This window comes from Orbicella faveolata, unplaced genomic scaffold (assembly GCF_042242905.1).
Source record: "Orbicella faveolata isolate gen_17 unplaced genomic scaffold, um_ofav_v1 contig_1, whole genome shotgun sequence".
NCBI classification, from domain to species: Eukaryota; Metazoa; Cnidaria; class Anthozoa; order Scleractinia; family Merulinidae; genus Orbicella; species Orbicella faveolata.
Genome location: NW_028301536.1, coordinates 27675001 through 27693558, shown reverse-complemented (window position 1 = coordinate 27693558; position 18558 = coordinate 27675001). Strand labels below are relative to the sequence as shown.

At 39.1% G+C, this 18558-nt stretch overlaps 1 protein-coding gene and 1 long non-coding RNA gene across 2 annotated transcripts in view; both read right to left on the bottom strand.

The window, feature by feature from the left end:
• Positions 1 to 10122: 10122 nt before the first annotated feature.
• LOC149118641 (uncharacterized) lies at positions 10123 to 10769 on the bottom strand. The gene is made up of 2 exons (XR_016210017.1): positions 10574 to 10769; positions 10123 to 10497 (listed from the first exon to the last, which is right to left on the bottom strand). It is a non-coding gene; the product is annotated as an uncharacterized LOC149118641 (long non-coding RNA).
• Positions 10770 to 18104: 7335 nt separating this feature from the next.
• Positions 18105 to 18558, bottom strand: part of LOC149118640 (uncharacterized) — a 2912-nt gene continuing 2458 nt past the window's right edge. The window contains 1 exon segment of the mRNA XM_089298780.1: positions 18105 to 18558. This exon segment is cut by the window's right edge and continues 609 nt beyond it. Coding sequence (XP_089154906.1) covers positions 18124 to 18558 — 435 coding nt within the window. The 3' untranslated portion in view covers positions 18105 to 18123.

Genomic DNA, 18558 nt, shown 5'->3' with positions numbered 1-18558 from the left:
ACGTTTCAAGACTAGCAGTATCCATCCATTTACTGCTCGAGTTTTGGAACATCTATAGCAATGGTGAAAAGACTGCCAAACAATGCAGATCAGTGATGGCGCACCGAAAGAGAAAGCAATCACGGAAGATTAAAACCCAGAAGAACTGTCCTCCGAAACAGGAAGAAGCGCTGATGGTGAAAACCCAGAAGAACTGAACTCTGTGGAGGCATGTGTGCAGATTAGCACACAGATAATTGCAGTGGTAGCATCAATAGTGCGGAGGACCTGCTTAACACAACTATGTAGGTTTAGTAACAACTTTTAGTATAAATCCACTAGCGTTCTATCACGAATGCCGTTCTCTGATTGGCAACGCTACTCGCTATCTATTCTGTGATAGATAGCGAGTAGCGTAGCAGTGTGCCCTTGTTAATAAAATGACGGCCGCCTCTTGGCGTTTTTGAAGTGCCTGTGAAGAGGATTTAGATAACGTTTTGATCGACTGGTAGATTTATTTTAAAAAAATTAAATTATTCGCTCTCGATTTCTATGCGTGATAGGTGACTCGGGCTGCGCCCTGTAATGGGGTGCACAGATCGCGCAGTGGTGAGAGCGTTCGCTCTCCAACAATGCGACGTGGCCCGGGTTCGATTCCGCCCTGGTGCCATATATGGGTTGACGTTTTTTTGGTTCTCGCCTTGCTCCGAGGGTTTTTCTCCGGGTTCTCTGGTTTTCCTCCCTCAACAAAAAAAACCCACTCCAAATTAGCTTAAATTCCAATTCGACCAAGATAGAGGATCCGCTTGAAAACCAGCTAAGGCTGACGTGTCTTCCCCTCAAGTAGAGACGTACAGCATCATGTAATTTTGATGCCACTGAACTGAGTGTACAATCCGTAGGTCATATATTATTTATATATCGAGCTAGAGAGGTTAAAAATAAAGTCAAAGCCCACTGGCATTGTTAAGAAATGATGCAAAACGACTGCAAGAGAATACATTAAGAGATGCGACACCGCGAATCCTTATCCGAGACGGTTACCACAAGGAAAGTAAGGCTTCTTATCTGATACGCGATCACCATGGTATCCAAGCGTACTGGATGCCTCACCAAGTAATAAAATCCATGTATTTGGGGTTCTTATTTTCTTTCCTATTTTTATTTTTATATTTTTTTGTTCTTCATTTTCCCTGCCAATATCGGCGATTTCCTCCCCTTACGTTTTACTTTCTGACGGTTCATTCGTCTCCGGCTTAACATGTCCAAGCCAGTGCCCCGTGTGATCCCACGTGGTAAAGCAAGAAGATCTGTTAGATCTTATAACCGCGCTTTTAAAATTTAACTGTTTGCTTAGCACTACCAACGGAACGCAGTGCACATTCCAAAGCAGTCATTGATGATTCTTTTCTTACTGTAGACATTACATCACTTGACCAACACAAACTGTATTATTGCACCATCAGTGGTAGCCATTGACAAATCTCCGATGACGTAATGGTCTTAATCTTTGTAGAACTTTCCTCGGGATATGTATGGGCATGAACGATATGAATGACACGAAAATAATACTATTAACAACAGCTTTCTTTCCTAAAAGTCATGATTAAATTTAATTGGTGTTTTCCACGAGTAAAGGGCTAGCAAAGTAGTCACACAAGTCATATAATTTAATAATAAAACTCTATCCCGACCGATGTATCGATTTTGGTCACTCCAGTGACCACAGATTGAAAACGTGACAGAAAATTGGCGTTACTTTCGATTCTCACCAAATTTGGACAGTGGGATGATCTCATCATTAGCCAATTACAGGCCATTTTTCAGCTCTTTTCGTCATATCCCTCCGCCCCGGGAGAATTTTGTCAAGTTAGCTAATTTAGCACGCAAGCCACCGTAATGGCGGTCACCGTCGACGAAATGTTTATTTGCTCAAAATTGGGGCAAAATCTTTCAGAGATGGAAGTCAGGACATTTGTAAGGATACAGAAAGTAATTTGGGACCGGTTGCTGGCTTCTGAGGCTAAATTTATCCAGAAGTAAGCTGTATTTTCGTTTTCGTGCCGAAAGCCATGTGATGAAATATTGTCGGCTTGTTCTGCTGTCTTGTTCTGTTTTTCTCTTGGTATTTTTTGCAGCCCGCCGAGGCCAGTCTTTCGTCTAAATCAGTTGAAAAAAGTTCGAAAAAGATGTTCCCATTGTAACGATAGATCGTATCACTAGGTTAGAGATCATAGTAACGTAAGTGTGTCACGTGATTTTGTAATCGATATAACACCTTTTTAGATAGAACAAGGCGTTGTCTCAAGTGTATTGTAGGGAACACTCGATTCCATTAAAGCACTTTAAACAGTTTTCTATGATCTGTTCGATATCGAAACACCCATTCAAGTTTAAGCTCTCAGGCGATAATTCTGGAGTTTTTTGGCCGAAACGTCGGCTTTCTTATGTTCGTGTTTTTCGGTTGCTATGGGCGACCGTTGCTTCCTTTGTTAGGTCAAGTCTGGGGAGTGAGGTCACAAAAAATTCTAATTAATTCTGGCTTTGTTCGATTTCCCTGAAATTTTAACACGATAAAGCTGGATTGTTAAGGAATAGATTTACCGTCTGCCGATGTGTGGTAGCTATTAACGCTGAAGTGTTATATCGCTTCGAAGTCAGGGTTTTGAAGAGATTTTTTTGCAACGTGTGGGTTCGGCGTGATTTTGTAATCGGAGGTTTTTGTTGACCCTGAAGGAAAAAATATCCGGAAAAGGTCATTTCATCAACGATTCAAACGGAATATAAATATGTATATGTTCCGAGCTAAATTTCTGGTGAAAAAGTATAATTTTTGACGAGCATTGGGTTTTTATTTTTTTCCCGCGAAAGTCAGTACCGGAGATGAGATTTATTAATGTTTCAACAGCCTTTGGCGAGTAAACATCACAGGTTGCGTGACTCAAAATTTGGCCCAGTGGAAGCTTGGGGCTGGTCGCCGACAAATCTGAAAAAAAACAAAACAAAAAAAAACCACGGGTAAACCATGAACCGCGCTCGGCCCATGGCCGCGCGGTTAAAAAGCCGTCTAATTACACCTTATCTCTGGTATCTGAGCACCATAACTACGTTACTCGAAGTGCATCCCTACAACACTTAAATCCCGGTTTCTCCAGAATAAATATAAGGAAATTTTGCCCCACTGTTACTGGATGTTACTACTGGAATGACCTTCCTTTATCTATACGTAACTTAGCGACTAGAAAACGTTTTAAAAAAGCACTCTTCCAGTATTATTTTGCTCAGTATTAATTAATTCATACCTCTTCCTCTCCTATGTTAAGTTAACATTTTTACCCTAATTATTATTGTCAATTAAACAAGGGCATCTAATAGCTTGCTATATTTTTGCCCTTTTCCATTTCTCCTCTTACTTGTCTACTTTATATTTATCTTTGTAATTTTAGAATGGAATAAATAAATAAAATGAAAAAAATGAAATGATTTTCGCACAATCGTCTCTCTCTATACATATAGAAGCTAATTACAATAGCGCTTTTCCCGAAGGTTTGATACAGATTAAGTTGTACTCGACTGCCGTTAATGAAGATATTGAAAATTACAAAATTTATAAGTTGTATGAATTTTCGAATGAATATAGCCGTCATTAAAATTTAAGACGAGAAACGGACAGGAGCAATTGAGGAGAGTTCGAACGTTGCGTGTCGGTATAATTTTTCGGTACTGCAAATAGAAATGGAAAAGGCGCGAAAGGTAAGAAAAATAGAAGAAAAGGAGAAAAGAAATCATTACCATACGGGTTATTCGTAGTTGGACACCCAGTCAAATACTAACCAATACCGAACAGGGCTTAATTTTGTTGATGCGACGAGACGCGGTGTTGGCCTTGTGGTTTCGCGATTCCACGCTGAACAGGGTTGTTTATTTCTAAGATTTCAAATCCTACACTTGGAATTGGCTCCGGAGCCTAGGATCGTAAATACCTAACTGAAAATCAGGGTTAGATCTCATCAAAGATATACACAACTTATATCGATGGAACGGTCAAACTCGTTCATCAATTAAGTAGTCATATAATAGCTGGCAGGTATATAGTTTAACAATGTCAGGAAGCTTAATAAGACCAAAGGTTTACATAATGGGAAGTAATATGATCACAAAGTGGCACATTGTTGATTATTCTAATAGCTTTGTTTTGTAGTCTCACCAATTGTGACAATGGAGCCTCGTAATTATTACCCCACAGTACGCAACCATAAGTTAAATAGGGATATATAAGTGCATAATAAATACTTGTTAGGGATTGGGATGTCACATAGGGTTTTAGTTTTGCAATAACATTTACACTTTTGCTAATTTTATTACTTATATAATCGATATGGTCGTGCCAAGACAGTGAGCAATTAATAATGAGTCCTAAATATTTAAGAGCCAGTTCCTGTAAATACCGAGAATGAGATGACAGTCGCGAAATTTTCGATTTCTTCGTATTTTGCCCAAATAACCTCTATAGTGAGTTGTTTTCGAAAATACCATTCAAAGGTCCTGAAGCGCTTTAGTTTTTTCGAAATCGAGGAAAGTTTGAAAATCGCCATTTTAGCTGCCTGACGCCGCCGAAAATGGCCGAAAATTGTGCATTTTCTTTTCGCTCGTACAGATCAACGCGATGATATCTACAAATATACTTTGGGTAGCTCATAGCGCATGTCTTGCTGTTTCTAAAGCATTAATTTGATGAGTAAAAGCTCCAAGTTTAATAATATTTTAGGCCGATAAAAGTACCTTCATCGAAGCTCGTGAGCGAAATGGCTAATTTTAGCTATTTCAATACCATCAAAAGCCCACTGGTACATTGAATTTGAAGTCGAAACTAAAATTTTCTGAGAGCCCATACTCTATATTATGTTGTGTGAAAGTCTCTTCCGCGGCCCGAAAAAACTAACCCGTCGAGAGACATAAACGTGTGGTACATTTTTGTAAATTCGTCATTCGCGAAACCAACATGGAACTTGGCCAGCTACCTTCATCAAGAACAAAAATAAGCGAATGGAAACCTTTTTCGTCAATAAGGATACTTGTAATCTGTTTTTTTTTCCTTTTAGATTGACCACATGATTAACTTTTGCAAACATTTGCAGTTAAATCAAAATAGACGCTGCTTTTGGTACATTTGAATGTTATGCAAATTTATTTCGATCACCGGCACGTGCATATCGCCCGAAACTGATTTTCCCTCCGCCTACTGTATGTTTGTTTTTGAAGGTTACAACTGTAGCACTCATTATTTGTTCAATGTAAGCAGTGTTAACTTTTGTGGAACACCCATGGCCACAGCCGAGCTTGTCTTTAAGTAAAAATAAACATTCTGAAACGTGAAGTTTGAGTAAACAATCGATTACAGTTGCATCCATCATGTTTGGCGTAAATATTCGAACACAACCATTTCATGTAAACAGGTACACTTTATTTTAAAAACAACCGTCTCATCGCAGAATTTCTTGAAATCCTGATCTGAGAGCAGGTAATGCCGATAACAAAGCGCGAGCAGTTGACGAAACTTCATGATCAACTGTCGAAACGTTGTACTTGTGGAAAAAGCAAGATGATTCAAGCTTTGTATTTCTTACCCGTGTGCTTGCAATTCTTATGGATACAATTGCACCTGTCTGTTACCACCAGATTTATAAATGAATCGTTCGTTTCTTTAGCTAATATAGTACATGATACCTCTGAATAAAACACATACTGTGACATCACTTTTCTTGGGGTGTTCCAACAGTCGCCCGCGGCCACTTACAAAACGTAAGCAGCAAGACTGATAAAACCACAGAGGCTTCTTCGTCAATCGCACTACGCTGTCCAGATTTCTTTCTTACAAAGTTTCCAGACTTCGGTTTTTTTGTAAAATTCCAAGACTTCGCCGTTCTGTTGGCCAGTCCGAATAATCGTCATGGTGTTAGCTGAGTAAGTTCTTGACTTTGTTTGGTGATCCCAGTTCAGACCATATGGCAAATGTGGATTGCGTGACAAACGGCCACTTGCAAAGTGTCCAAAGTGGGTGAAGATGGCGGCGAGTGAAACTGTTTGCCCGTGCAAGTAACGTGGTTCGCACTGTCAGCCTAAATAAACATTTTTGGACGAAATTGAAGGATGTAGGGGGAAGGGGGTGTTGTTTAATTCTACAAGAGGACAGAACTCGACGAACTGACAGAGCCGTGCGCGGGTCCTGCTATCATGGCATGTCTACGTAGATTAATGGAAAGTATTACCGCGTTCACAAAAGTTGTGCAAGCACCTTTCCTCTTTACCTTTAAAATACATGTTTGTCGTTCGTACTCTTTGAATAGATACGCACCGGTGATAGGGCTGGAATACAAAACGGACAAAGGAGGCCTAGAGGGCATCAGATCTGAGATAGGCGGTGTGAGTTTACATACGTATTCACTCCTGTTGCCTTCTGCTAAACTATATAGACAATAATATGGGCGCTTTCCAAAAATCGGACACTCAGAAGAGCTAAAATTTTCCTATATTTTACCTTGAGAATTCACAATTATTGACCTAGCGAACTTCCCATCAATAATTAGGCGGTATAAAATGGTTAGGTATTATGTATTGTAGCCTTATTTTGCGCATTTCAGAGGCAAAAATAAGAGCGAATGTATGGACTGTCCACCGGGACAAACAAAACTGTGTCTGTTGTAGAGAGAGAAGTTCACTGTGGAGAGGTGACCGTTAGTGGACGTTCGACTGTATAGTTTATATAGGTTTAAAAAAGAACCGGTAACAGGAGTGAATATGTACGCAAATTCTCAACACGTACCCATCTAAGACTAGTGCCTCCTAGGCCTTCTTTTTCCATCCCAGTCATGTCCCTGGTGCATTTCTACACCAAAAACCTGGAGCAATATACCTGTATTTTAAAGTTCAGTAGGAAGGGTATGTTTTTTTTATTAACGGTAATAAAGTCGAAACTTTCTACAACGGCCACTTTGGGGACAGAGGAAAGTCGCCGTTATGGAGCGGTATCAGTAGGGGTGAAATATGACACCGATATTCTCTTGGGTTTCAACATTTTTATCTTAAAAAAGGCTTAGTGTAACATGTAAATTCGTAACACGAACAAAATATATGATCAATAAGACAGAAACCAAACAGAAATAGAGACCAAAGACCTGCGGCATGGATCAAGTTTCGTGACCATGTCCAATAAAAAACGGGGTTTTATAGACAGCGTTCGTCAGTTGTTGATTAACTGGCCGTCGTGAAGAGGTTTTTTTGGCAGTTGGGACGTGTTTTAGTGGCTGTTGCTGTTGTCGAGAGGTGGCCGTTCTAGAGAGATTAAAATAAGAGTGACCGTCCGCCGGAGTGAAAAAAGTGGCCGTTGCAGAGAGGTGGTCCTTTGTGGAGAGATGGTTGTGCAGGATCGACTGCAGTTTCCGTTTTCTCAACCAGACATAGAGAAAACACCCTGCCTACACGAGGCGAGCAAGGCGCAGTTTGGATTCCCTGTCCACGCCCCCCCACCCCCGAGGCGGGGGGAGCTCGTCGTACCTTTTAGGGCTTAAAAATGAAGTTTTAGTAGCCCTCAGGGTGTTCAGCCTCAAAAGGTCCAAAGCGGGAGCTTTTGCTATGCCTTTTAGGGTATTGAGCAGAAAAAATATGACGCGGGGAGATAATGTGTTATGTAAGAAATGGTATCTTTTAGAGGAGAAAAAACAGAATCTTGGTACCTCTTAGGGGATCTTAGGGGATCAAAATTTTTCAGGAGCACCACCGTCCTTCTTATATGGGTGTCTCCCTCCCCTCGAGGTCCACGTCGCCACCTTCACTCACTTTGCAAAACGTCAGATATCGACTTGTTTGGTACAGTGGCCGATTGTCACGCAATCCACATTTGCCTAATTGTCCGAACTGGGACCACCAAACAAAGTCAAGTACTTACTCAACTAAGGCCATAACAGTTATTCGGACTGGCCAACAGAACGGCGAAGTCTTGGAATTTTAAAAGAGAGCGAAGTCTGGAAACTTTGTAAGAAAGAAATCTGGACAGCGTAGTGCGATTGACGAAGAAGCCTTTGTAGTTTTCTGTCTTGCTGCTTACGTTTTGCAATTGGCGGACGCCTGTTGGAACACTCCAAGAAAAATGATGTCACATTATGTGTTTTATTCAGAGGTATGTGCCATATTAAGTGATAGGAAACGAACGATTCATCTATAAATCTGGTGGTAAAAGACAGAGGAACCGGCTGTATCCATAAGAATTGCAAGCACACGGGTAAGAAATACAAAGCTTGAATCATCATGCTTTTTCCACAAGTACAACAGTTGATCGTTTCGACAGTTGATCATGAAGTTTCGTCAACTGCTCGCGCTTTGTTATCGGCATTACCTGGTCTCAGACCAGGATTTCAAGAAATGCTGCGACGAGACGGTTGTTTTTATAGTAGAGTGTACGTGTTTACATGAAATGGTTGTGTTCGAATATTTACGCCAAACATGATGGATGCAACTGTAATCGATTGTTCACTCAAACTTCACGTTTCACAATGTTTTTTTTTACTTGAAGTCATGTTTAGTTGTGGCCATGGGTGTTCCACAAAAGTTAAAACTGCCGATATTGAACGAATAATGTGTGCTACAGTTGTAACCTTCAAAAACAAACATACAGAAGGCGGAAGGAAAATCAGGTTCGGGCGATATGCACGTGCCGGCGATCGAAATATATTTGCATAACATTAAAATGTACCAAAAGCAGCGTCTATTTTGATTTAACTGCAAATGTTTGCAAAAGTTAATCATGTGGTCAATCTAAAAGGAAAAAAAGAAAACAGATTACAAGTATCCTTATTGACGAAAAAGGTTTCCATTCGCTTATTTTTGTTCTTGATGAAGGTAGCTGGCCAAGTTCCATGTTGGTTTCGCGAATGACGAATTTACAAAAATGTACCACACGTTTATGTCTCTCGACGGGTTAGTTTTCTCGGGCCGCGGAAGAGACTTTCACACAACATAATATAGAGTATGGGCTCTCAGAAAATTTTAGTTTCGACTTCAAATTCAATGTACCAGTGGGCTTTTGATGGTATTGAAATAGCTAAAATTAGCCATTTCGCTCACGAGCTTCGATGAAGGTACTTTTATCGGCCTAAAATATTATTAAACTTGGAGCTTTTACTCATCAAATTAATGCTTTAGAAACAGCAAGACATGCACTATGAGCTACCCAAAGTATATTTGTAGATATCATCGCGTTGATCTGTACGAGCGAAAAGAAAATGCACAATTTTCGGCCATTTTCGGCGGCGTCAGGCAGCTAAAATGGCGATTTTCAAACTTTCCTCGATTTCGAAAAAACTAAAGCGCTTCAGGACCTTTGAATGGTATTTTCGAAAACAACTCACTATAGAGGTTATTTGGGCAAAATACGAAGAAATCGAAAATTTCGCGACTGTCATCTCATTCTCGGTATTTACAGGAACTGGCTCTTAACACTGGAAGACTGTTCTACGTACCGGTCTGCTAGTTTAAAAGGGATATGTAAATTGTAATTTCTTTTTTGTCGTGGTTGAAAAACCAGGTATTTTGTCTTACTTAAATTCAAGGTTAATCTGTTTGAGCATAACCATTCATAAATAGCAGGCAATTCAGAGTTTATTGTATGTAAAAGTACGTTTAAATCTTTACCAGTCGCGGTTAAAGAAGTGTCATCAGCAAATAGTCTTACGGAGAATTAGTTGGTTGATTTAACAATATCATTGATATAAATTAGAAAAAAAAGGACCTAAAATCGACTCTTGCGGTACACCTGAGCTTATTAAAAGAGAACTAGACTCGATACCATTAACAAATACCTTTTGTTTCCTGTTGCTCAAGTAAGACTTAAGAGGCCCTGCGCCTAAGAAACGACCGATGATTTCCGGCTAAAAAATAAAATCGGCCGATTTTTATCTCCCAAGCAGAGGTTACCGAATACTATTTAAAAATGAATTTCTTTTGTTTCAGTTTCGCTTTAAACCAAAAATATCGAGCCGCAAACTTTTTCCGTCTGATAGCAACAAAATCAGGCCGAAAATAAGCCCCCGCAAAAAACTGTTCAGAAATTACTATCGCAACGCAAAATAATGAGAAAACTACACAGTGTTGAAGAAAAAGGCCTTTTAATGCAATATCATTCGATAAACATCAAAAAACTGCCGAAGCGATTAACAAATAAAGTTTCAAACATTGCATACTAAATTAGATGGAGTGTTGGAACTGATTTTCAAATAATTATTTCTCAAAAGTTCAACGCTTTTGAAAGCAATCACAGTGATGAATTAGACATTGGAGGGATATACATCACGTTTCTGGAAAAACATTTTTCGGCCAAAGTATATTGACTTTGTACAAAGCGTTCAAAGTTACCGTGTTTACCGTTATCCTGCTACTTCGGCGAAACACTTCTCTTTTGCCAATACGGCCGTGGATAGCGTTGTAAACGCCACTTTAAACCTTGCTAGGCATTCAAAGACCATCCTGAGTAGAAGAACGTAGAATTAAAAGAGAAAGGAAGATGAAAAATACGCAGAAAAAGAAAATAACTCGAAATTACCATCTGCTAACGAAAGTTGAATCTGGAAAATGTCGTGGCGTGACAGCGGCCATTGACGTCATTTGTCACGTCAAGTCGCAAGAGCGTGGGAAAACCAGTCTGCAATGTCCTTCGGGTGGTCAGCGGCTAGGGATCCAGTCGTGACCCCATAACTCAGATCACGCTGCGGCCAAAACGGTGTGGCGGTTGGGGAAGTATTTCTTTTTTTCAGTGACCATCATTTGTGAAAAATAACATAACATTGTTCCACTAAACGTTATCTGGCCGGGAAAAATTGTTTTCCTATTTGTGCATTCGTTTGGATTCCACCGCTATTTATACAAATGATTTTTTAGCCGGAAATCATCGGTCGTTTCTTAGGCGCAGGGCCTCTTAAACCACTGATTTTCAATGCTTCGAATACCATATGAGTCAAGTTTGGATAACAGGATAGAGTGATTGACCGTGTCAAACGCTCTACTTAAATCAAGAAAAATAGAAACCGCATATTTTTCTTCATCAAGGGCTTTTGTTATCTCATCCATTAATTCTACCAAGCAATCAGTTGTGGTGCTCCCAGATCTAAAGCCATATTGATTACAATTACAATTAGGGCATGACAAAAACAACTGGATATTTTTTTTTGGCAAAATATCCTTTTATTTCAAAGAAATAGGCAAATTACCAAATTCCGTGAAAATCGTCATTTAACGCACCATTTTAATAAAACAAGTTTGAGAGCCTCGCATGCAAAACCACATCATTCTTCTGTCTTTAAAACACTCAAATATTTTTGTGCAATGTTTAAATGTGTAGTGGGTTGATTTTAGGAAATGTACCGTTGTCTTTTTGGGTGCAAAATAATTAAATTTCGAAGACATGTATTTCATTCACTTAAAAGTACTTCGTGTATATAATTAATTTTCACCATGTGCGAAACCTTCAAATGGATCAAGCTTCTGGTGGTTGAATCGCAGAAGGATGGTCTACAGATTCCTGTAAAAATTTCTTTGGGCAAATGATTGTGAGCGACCTGAGAGCTTTTCAAACTACGTTAAAAATGCAAATATTTGACCATCCGTCGTCAAATTTCAATTTACGGGTTAGACCTATATTTTAGCATGCGCGGCGTCGACAAAACCGGATCGGACAGGACCGGATCACGGATCGCATCACGGACCGGATCACGGATCGGATCACGGACCGGATCACGGATCAGATCACGGATTGGATCACGGATCGAATCACAGAAAAAAAAAACAACAAAGTTTGAAAGAAAAAAAATTCCCCCAAAAGTCAAATTGTTTATAAGATAATAATAAATTAAAAAAAAATGGAAGACTAAAATATGTTGAATGAAAATAAGAATCCTGAATTTGACGCAATGACATGTTAATTACAGAGAATGACAAGAAGTCATTTAAAAAGCCACATAACCGCTTAATTTACGACTAATTTAAATTGTAATGAATAGGCAGGTGTAGCTATATTTGAACGTTAGTTGGCTCGAAGCTTGCGTGAACCTCCCATTCTCGTTTTTAAAATTGTTGTTCGTATCAGTAGCTAATTCTCAGCTACATTTTCGTGTCAGATGTGAGCATTACAGTTGGCGTTACAGTTAATGAGAAAACTTACGTACGAAAACTTATGGACATGGCTTGCTTTAAAGGAGCTACGTCACGATTTGCGCGCCTTGAAAAAACTACTCTAGTTTTTCAAGATCGTCATTTGCAGTCCTCGTTAATCTTTGCCATCCTTAACGATCCTCATTTCGTTCGGATTTGTTCTTGCCTCTTAAGTGTCTTTTTGTCCTAGAACACGATCATTTTAAGGTTTTATTCTACTTAAAGGCAACTCTTTACGTGACGTAACTCCTAAAATGTTGTTTATTCTCGGGTTGCGTTATCGTTCATACTATCGATGTTATTCCTATAAACAGCTATATTTCCTTGAAATACAAATGGCTTGTTTCGTTTTATTCAAGTGCAAAATATCGTATTCCAAACTCACATCTTGTAAAAGTATAGACTTGTCTCAAAAACGGAAATAGTTTGAAATCATCAGGTGTTTAATTTTTTTAGTGTTTTAGTTTTTATGTTTCGATTCATACGTTCGTCCTATTATCACCATGCTGACTCGTTTTATGACAGTTTACCATTGATGCAAGTGAATACACGAAATATCATTTATCTGAACTGCCGAGAAAGATATGAAGACATGATTGATCATCGTAATTATACACACAACTTAAGCAGTCGTGAAATTAAAGCCTGAAAAAAAATTTAGGCCTGAACGGGACTCCAACCCATGACCTCTGCGATACCGGTGCAGTGCTCTACCAACTGAGCTGTCAAGCCAACTGGGAGTTGGTCACATTGTGAGTTCGTAATATACCCGTACATGGTGAAGAGTGCAAGTGAATATACGAAATATCATATAGTTGAACTGCGGAGAAAGATATGAAGACATGATTGATCATCGCAATCAAAACCCAACAGCCTGAAAAAATTCATCTGTGACCAGCACCCAGTTGGCTTGATATTATAAAAGAATAAAGGAATATCACACCCGAATAAAATAAAACGTTCTGCTCACAGTAGTCACTCTAGTGTAATTTGCTCAACAAAATTTTGAATTTTGAATTTTTTTCCTTGATCCGATCCGTGATCCGATCCGTGATCCGGTCCGTGATCCGATCCGTGATCCGATCCGTGATCCGATCCGTGATCCGATCCGTGATCCGGTCCGTGATCCGGTCCGTGATCCGGTCCGTGATCCGATCCGTGATCCGATCCGTGATCCGGTCCGTGATCCGATCCGTGATCCGGTCCGTGATCCGATCCGTGATCCGGTCAGATTTTGTCAAAGCCGTAGCATGCGCCACGTGACTTGACCTACGTTAAGTTGAAATAGACACAGAGCTGATAATTTCAAAATGTTCTAACCTCATTTGGTGTAAAAGGCAGGTCCAAAGCCGATTTGACGTGTTTCTCTCACCATTCGTCGCACATAAAGCAGAAGTTTGCTTTTGTTTACATAACGTCCGATGTACATCGCCAACTGTCAACTTATTTAACGGTCGAATACCATGAATCTGCGACCCTCTTTCGACATATATGATCACCACTGCATCTAAGTTAAAAACGGCTAAGTCATTTGTAGATAGTTGCTTGTTTTGCACTACACCAAAATATTACGTGTGATCATCATGGTTTGATGACTTGAATCCTTGCTTGCAGCGGTTCCTTGTTCGACACGCAATGCTGTCATCCCATTTTAGGGGCTAGGGGTAGGACAATTTCTATCCTAATACGTAAGGCTCCGTAAGGCTTGGAATCACTGGGAGCACACAATCGTGTTGAGTAGGAAGAGATTAAATTAAGAAATGAAAAGAATGAATAATTTACCATTGCCCCTGTTGTTATCTTTTACTCGACCACCGCTACCTACATGCCCCTGTGTAATACGGTAACGCTAAACTCATACCTAGATCTTTTCGCGCTATGCACTTATTTTTGGTGCATGTAATACAGTGGGCTACCCTCGGGAAATGGGTGGCGACCGCTTAATGGGGCTAGTCGCCTCGATAGAGGTTGGTGTACCTTGAATATTTAATTTTTCGGCGTCGACAAAATCAGGATCGGACCGGATCGGATCACGGATCGGATCACGGATCGGATCACGGATCGGATCACAGAAAAAAAAAACAAAGTTTTAAAGAAAAAAAAATCAAAAACAAAAATCAAACCGTTTATAAGGTAATAATAAATAAAAAATAAAAGTGGAAAACTAAAATATGTTGAATGAAAATAAGAATCCCGAATTTGACGCAATGACATATTAATCACAGAGAATGACAAGAGGTCATTTAAAAAGCCACATAAGTGCCTAATTTACGAGGAATTTAAATTGTAATGAACAGGCAGATGTAGGTATATTTGAAAGTTAGTTGGCTCGAAGCTTGCGTGAACCTCCCATTCTCGTTTTTGAAATTGTTATCAGTGGCTAATTCTCGGCTACATTTTCATGTCAGATGTGAGCGTTACAGCTGGCGTTACAGTTAATGAGAAAACTTACGTACGAAAGCTTAAGGACATGACTTGCTTTGAAGGAGCTACGTCACGATTTGCACATCTTGAAAAAACTAGCCTAGTTTTTCAAGTTTGTCATTTGCAATCCCGTTAATCTTTGCCTTCCTTAACGATCCTCATTCCGTTTTGATTTGTTCTTGCCTGTTAAGTTTTTTCTATCCTAGAACACGATCATTTTAAGGTTTTATTCCATTTAAAGGCAACTCTTTACGACCCTAAAAATAACTCTAAAAATCGTGACGTAACTCCTAAAATGTTGTTTATTCTCGGGTTGCGTTGTCGTTCGCACTATCGATGTTATTCCCAGAATTTTTTTTAAAACAGCTATATTTCCTTGAAATACAAATGGTTTGTTTCGTTTTATTTCAGTGCGAAATATCGTCTTCCAAACTCACATCTTGTAAAAGTATAGACTTGTCTCAAAAACGGAAATAGTTTGAAATCATCAGGTGTTTAATTTTTTAGTGTTTTAGTTTAATTGTTTCTATTCATACGTTCGTCCTATTATTACCATACTGACTCGTTTTATGACAGTTTACCTTTGATGCAAGTGAATACACGAAATATCATTTATCTGAACTGCGGAGAAAGATATGAAGACATGATTGATCATCGCAATCAAAACCCAACAGCCTGAAAAAAATTCATCTGTGACCAGCTCCCAGTTGGCTCGATATTATAAAAGAATAAAGGAGTATCACACCTGAATTAAATAAAACGTTCTGCTCACAGTAGTCACTCTAGTGCAATTTGCTCAACAAAATTTTGAATTTTTTTCCGTGATCCGATCCGTGATCCGATCCGTGATCCGATCCGTGATCCGATCCGTGATCCGGTCCGTGATCTGATCCGTGATCCGGTCCGGTCCGGTCCGGTCCGGTCCGGTCCGGTCCGGTCCGGTCCGGTCCGGTCCGATCCTCGTTTTATCGACGCCGTTAATTTTTCACTATCGGGCTATAAATTTCTTGGTGAACATGGAGTCAATTCAAGACAATCATGATAGACGTGTGTTTGAATTATCACTCGTCATGCACCTTCAATTCAGACTCTTATCTGCCATCGCCCTTTCCAAAACAAAGTTCTTCAATTTTGGGTGGCCGCTTAATAGGGGTAAAGACAAATAATGAAACCCTTATCGGAATGACCAAATGATGGCCGCGGAGGTAACCGGTGTTTTATTTACAATATTTTACTGACGATAATTTTGGACTGTATTGACAACAGTCCTCTATTTTCTGTTACATACCAATGCCTCGCCACTAAGCAAACAAAATACGCCAAATAAAATGGCATGGCCAGAGCTATTTACTCACGAATTACTAATTAAATTTAGTCTGGTTTTCTCACGAATTAGACACGTTGTGATTTCCTATTTTTATTTCAGCTAGTTCTTGCTTCATTGATCTATAATTTGTTTATGGCGATTTTCTTAAAATTCTAGTGAGTATAGGCACTAGCTTTATCAGCTGTTGTCTGAAACATCAGAATGTACAACAAACATGATTTGGACTGAGGCCACGTACACTATAGAATACGATTATATAAATATACACATATATTCTTATATATATGAAAAAACAGATGAACAATGATTAAATGTTTCACTTATCCTGAGAGTACTCTATAAGTTTCTATACAAAATAGAACAAAAGGTGCAGCATATGCCGTGACAGCACTGCGTGACGAACAATAACGGCTGTAAGATTGTGCTGCGCCGACACGCTTATCAGCAATGGTCAGCAATGGATCAAACGCAATATTTTGGCGCAGTGCAAAGCAAGCAACTACTACAAATGACTCGGCCGTTTTAGACTTAGATGCAGTGATGTTCATATGCGCAGAAAGATGGTCACAGATTCATAGTATTCGACCAATAATAGGTTGACAGTAGGCGATGTACATCGGACGTTAACCTTGTGTAAACAAGAGCAAACTTCTGCTTTATGTGCGACGAATGGTGAGAGATCGACTAGAAACACGTCAAATCGGCTTTGGACCTGCCTTTTACAGCAAATAAGGTTAGAACATTTCGAAATTATCAGCTCTGTGTCTTAACATAGGTCAAGTCATGTGGCGCATGTTAAAATATACGTCTGACCCGTAAATTGAAATTTGACGATGGATGGTCGAACATTTGCATTTTTGATGTACTTTGAAAAGCTCTCGCGTCGCTCACAATCATTTGCCCAAAGAAATTTTTACAGGAATCTGTAGACCATCCTTCTGCGATTCAACCACCAGAAGCTTGGTCCATTTGAAGGTTTCGCACATGGTGAAAATTAATTATATTCACCAAGTACTTTTAAGTGAATGAAATACATGTCTTCGAAATTTAATTAGTTTGCACCCAAAAAGACAACGCAACATTCCCTAATATCAACCCAGTACACATTTAAACATTGCACAAAAATATTTGAGTGTTTTAAAGACGGAAGAATGATGTGGTTTCGAATGCGAGGCTCTCAAACTTGCTTAATAAAATGGTGCATCAAATGACGATTTTAACGGAATTTGGTAATTTGCATATTTCTTTGAAATAAAAGGATATTTTGCCAAAAGAAACTATCCAGTAGTTTTTGTCATGCCCTAGCCTATCTACCATAAGAATATGAGCGAAATCGAATTTTCGACCCTTGCCGCGAAATTAAGAATTCGTCTGATTTTTACGGGCAGGCACTCTTTTAAAGAATGTACTTCTCAAAAATTTTACTTAACGCAGAAAGGAGTGATATGGGCCGGTAGTTATTGCATGAGGAACGAGAGCCTTGTTTGAAAATCGGGATAACCTTGGCAATTTTTAAACTATTTGGAAATATACCTCGTTCAAGTGTTAAATTTACAATGTATGTCAGTGGTTTAAATATTTCCAACGCTGCAGAGAGCAATAAGAAAGGATGAATCTTATCAAAACCAAATGATTTTTTACAATCAATGCTATCTAATAGTAAAACGACCTCCATTTCACCCACTTTAGTGAAGTGGAACGTGCATTTTTTCCTATTCACATAAGACGAAGCACGGCAGTCTGTTTTAGGCAGATCAGATGCAAGTTCAGATGGAACACTGCAAAAGTACTTGTTGATCAGTAGCATTTGATATTGAAGCTGGCTGTTGGAAATTTTTACCTTTAACTTGCAAATTTTCAATAACAGAGGACGGCCGCTTTTTATTTATTATTAAATTAACGTTATCCCACATTTTCTCAGTGTTTGTTGAGTCTTTAAGTACGCTATTTAACAAATAAAGAAGCCTCGACTGCACTCTGTTCTGTTGTAAAGCACACAGGAAGCGGTAGAGCACGAAAGAAGTGTAGGGGAAAACACGAGACGAAGTCGAGTGTTTTTCCCCACTTCTTGAGTGCTCTACCGCTTCCTAAGTGCTTGACAACAGAACAGAGCACAGTCGAGGCTTCTTTATTTGTTTTATGATAAAGAATCTAATAATTTCCCCACGCATTTGGCTGAATTTTCAAACCAAACTTTATTTTCCAACATAGTATAAAGTACGGAACATTTTATTGATTGAAACGATTTTGTTTCGGTAGATTTTGTATCGATTATAATAATAGCTGTTACGAGTTGTCAACCATTTTTTATACAGCTGATTTCGAACTTTGATCGATTTTTTTAAGCCTTTAGTTACCCAGGGCTTGGTAGACTTACTTTTGATCTTAATTAATTTAATTGGTGCATGTTTATTGTTAATCCTGTTGAATATGTGCAGAAATCTTGTTAAGCCTTCATTTGCATCGCTGCTATTATAAACAGATTTCCAATTTTCATTCCTTAATTCATCACGGAAAGCAATCTTGTCAAACCCTTTAAAGTCTCTAATTTCAATAGTATCAGGAAATGGACTGAGTGTTGGATCGTATGAAAGGGTAAAAACAGGTAAATGATCAGCTATCTGTACTGC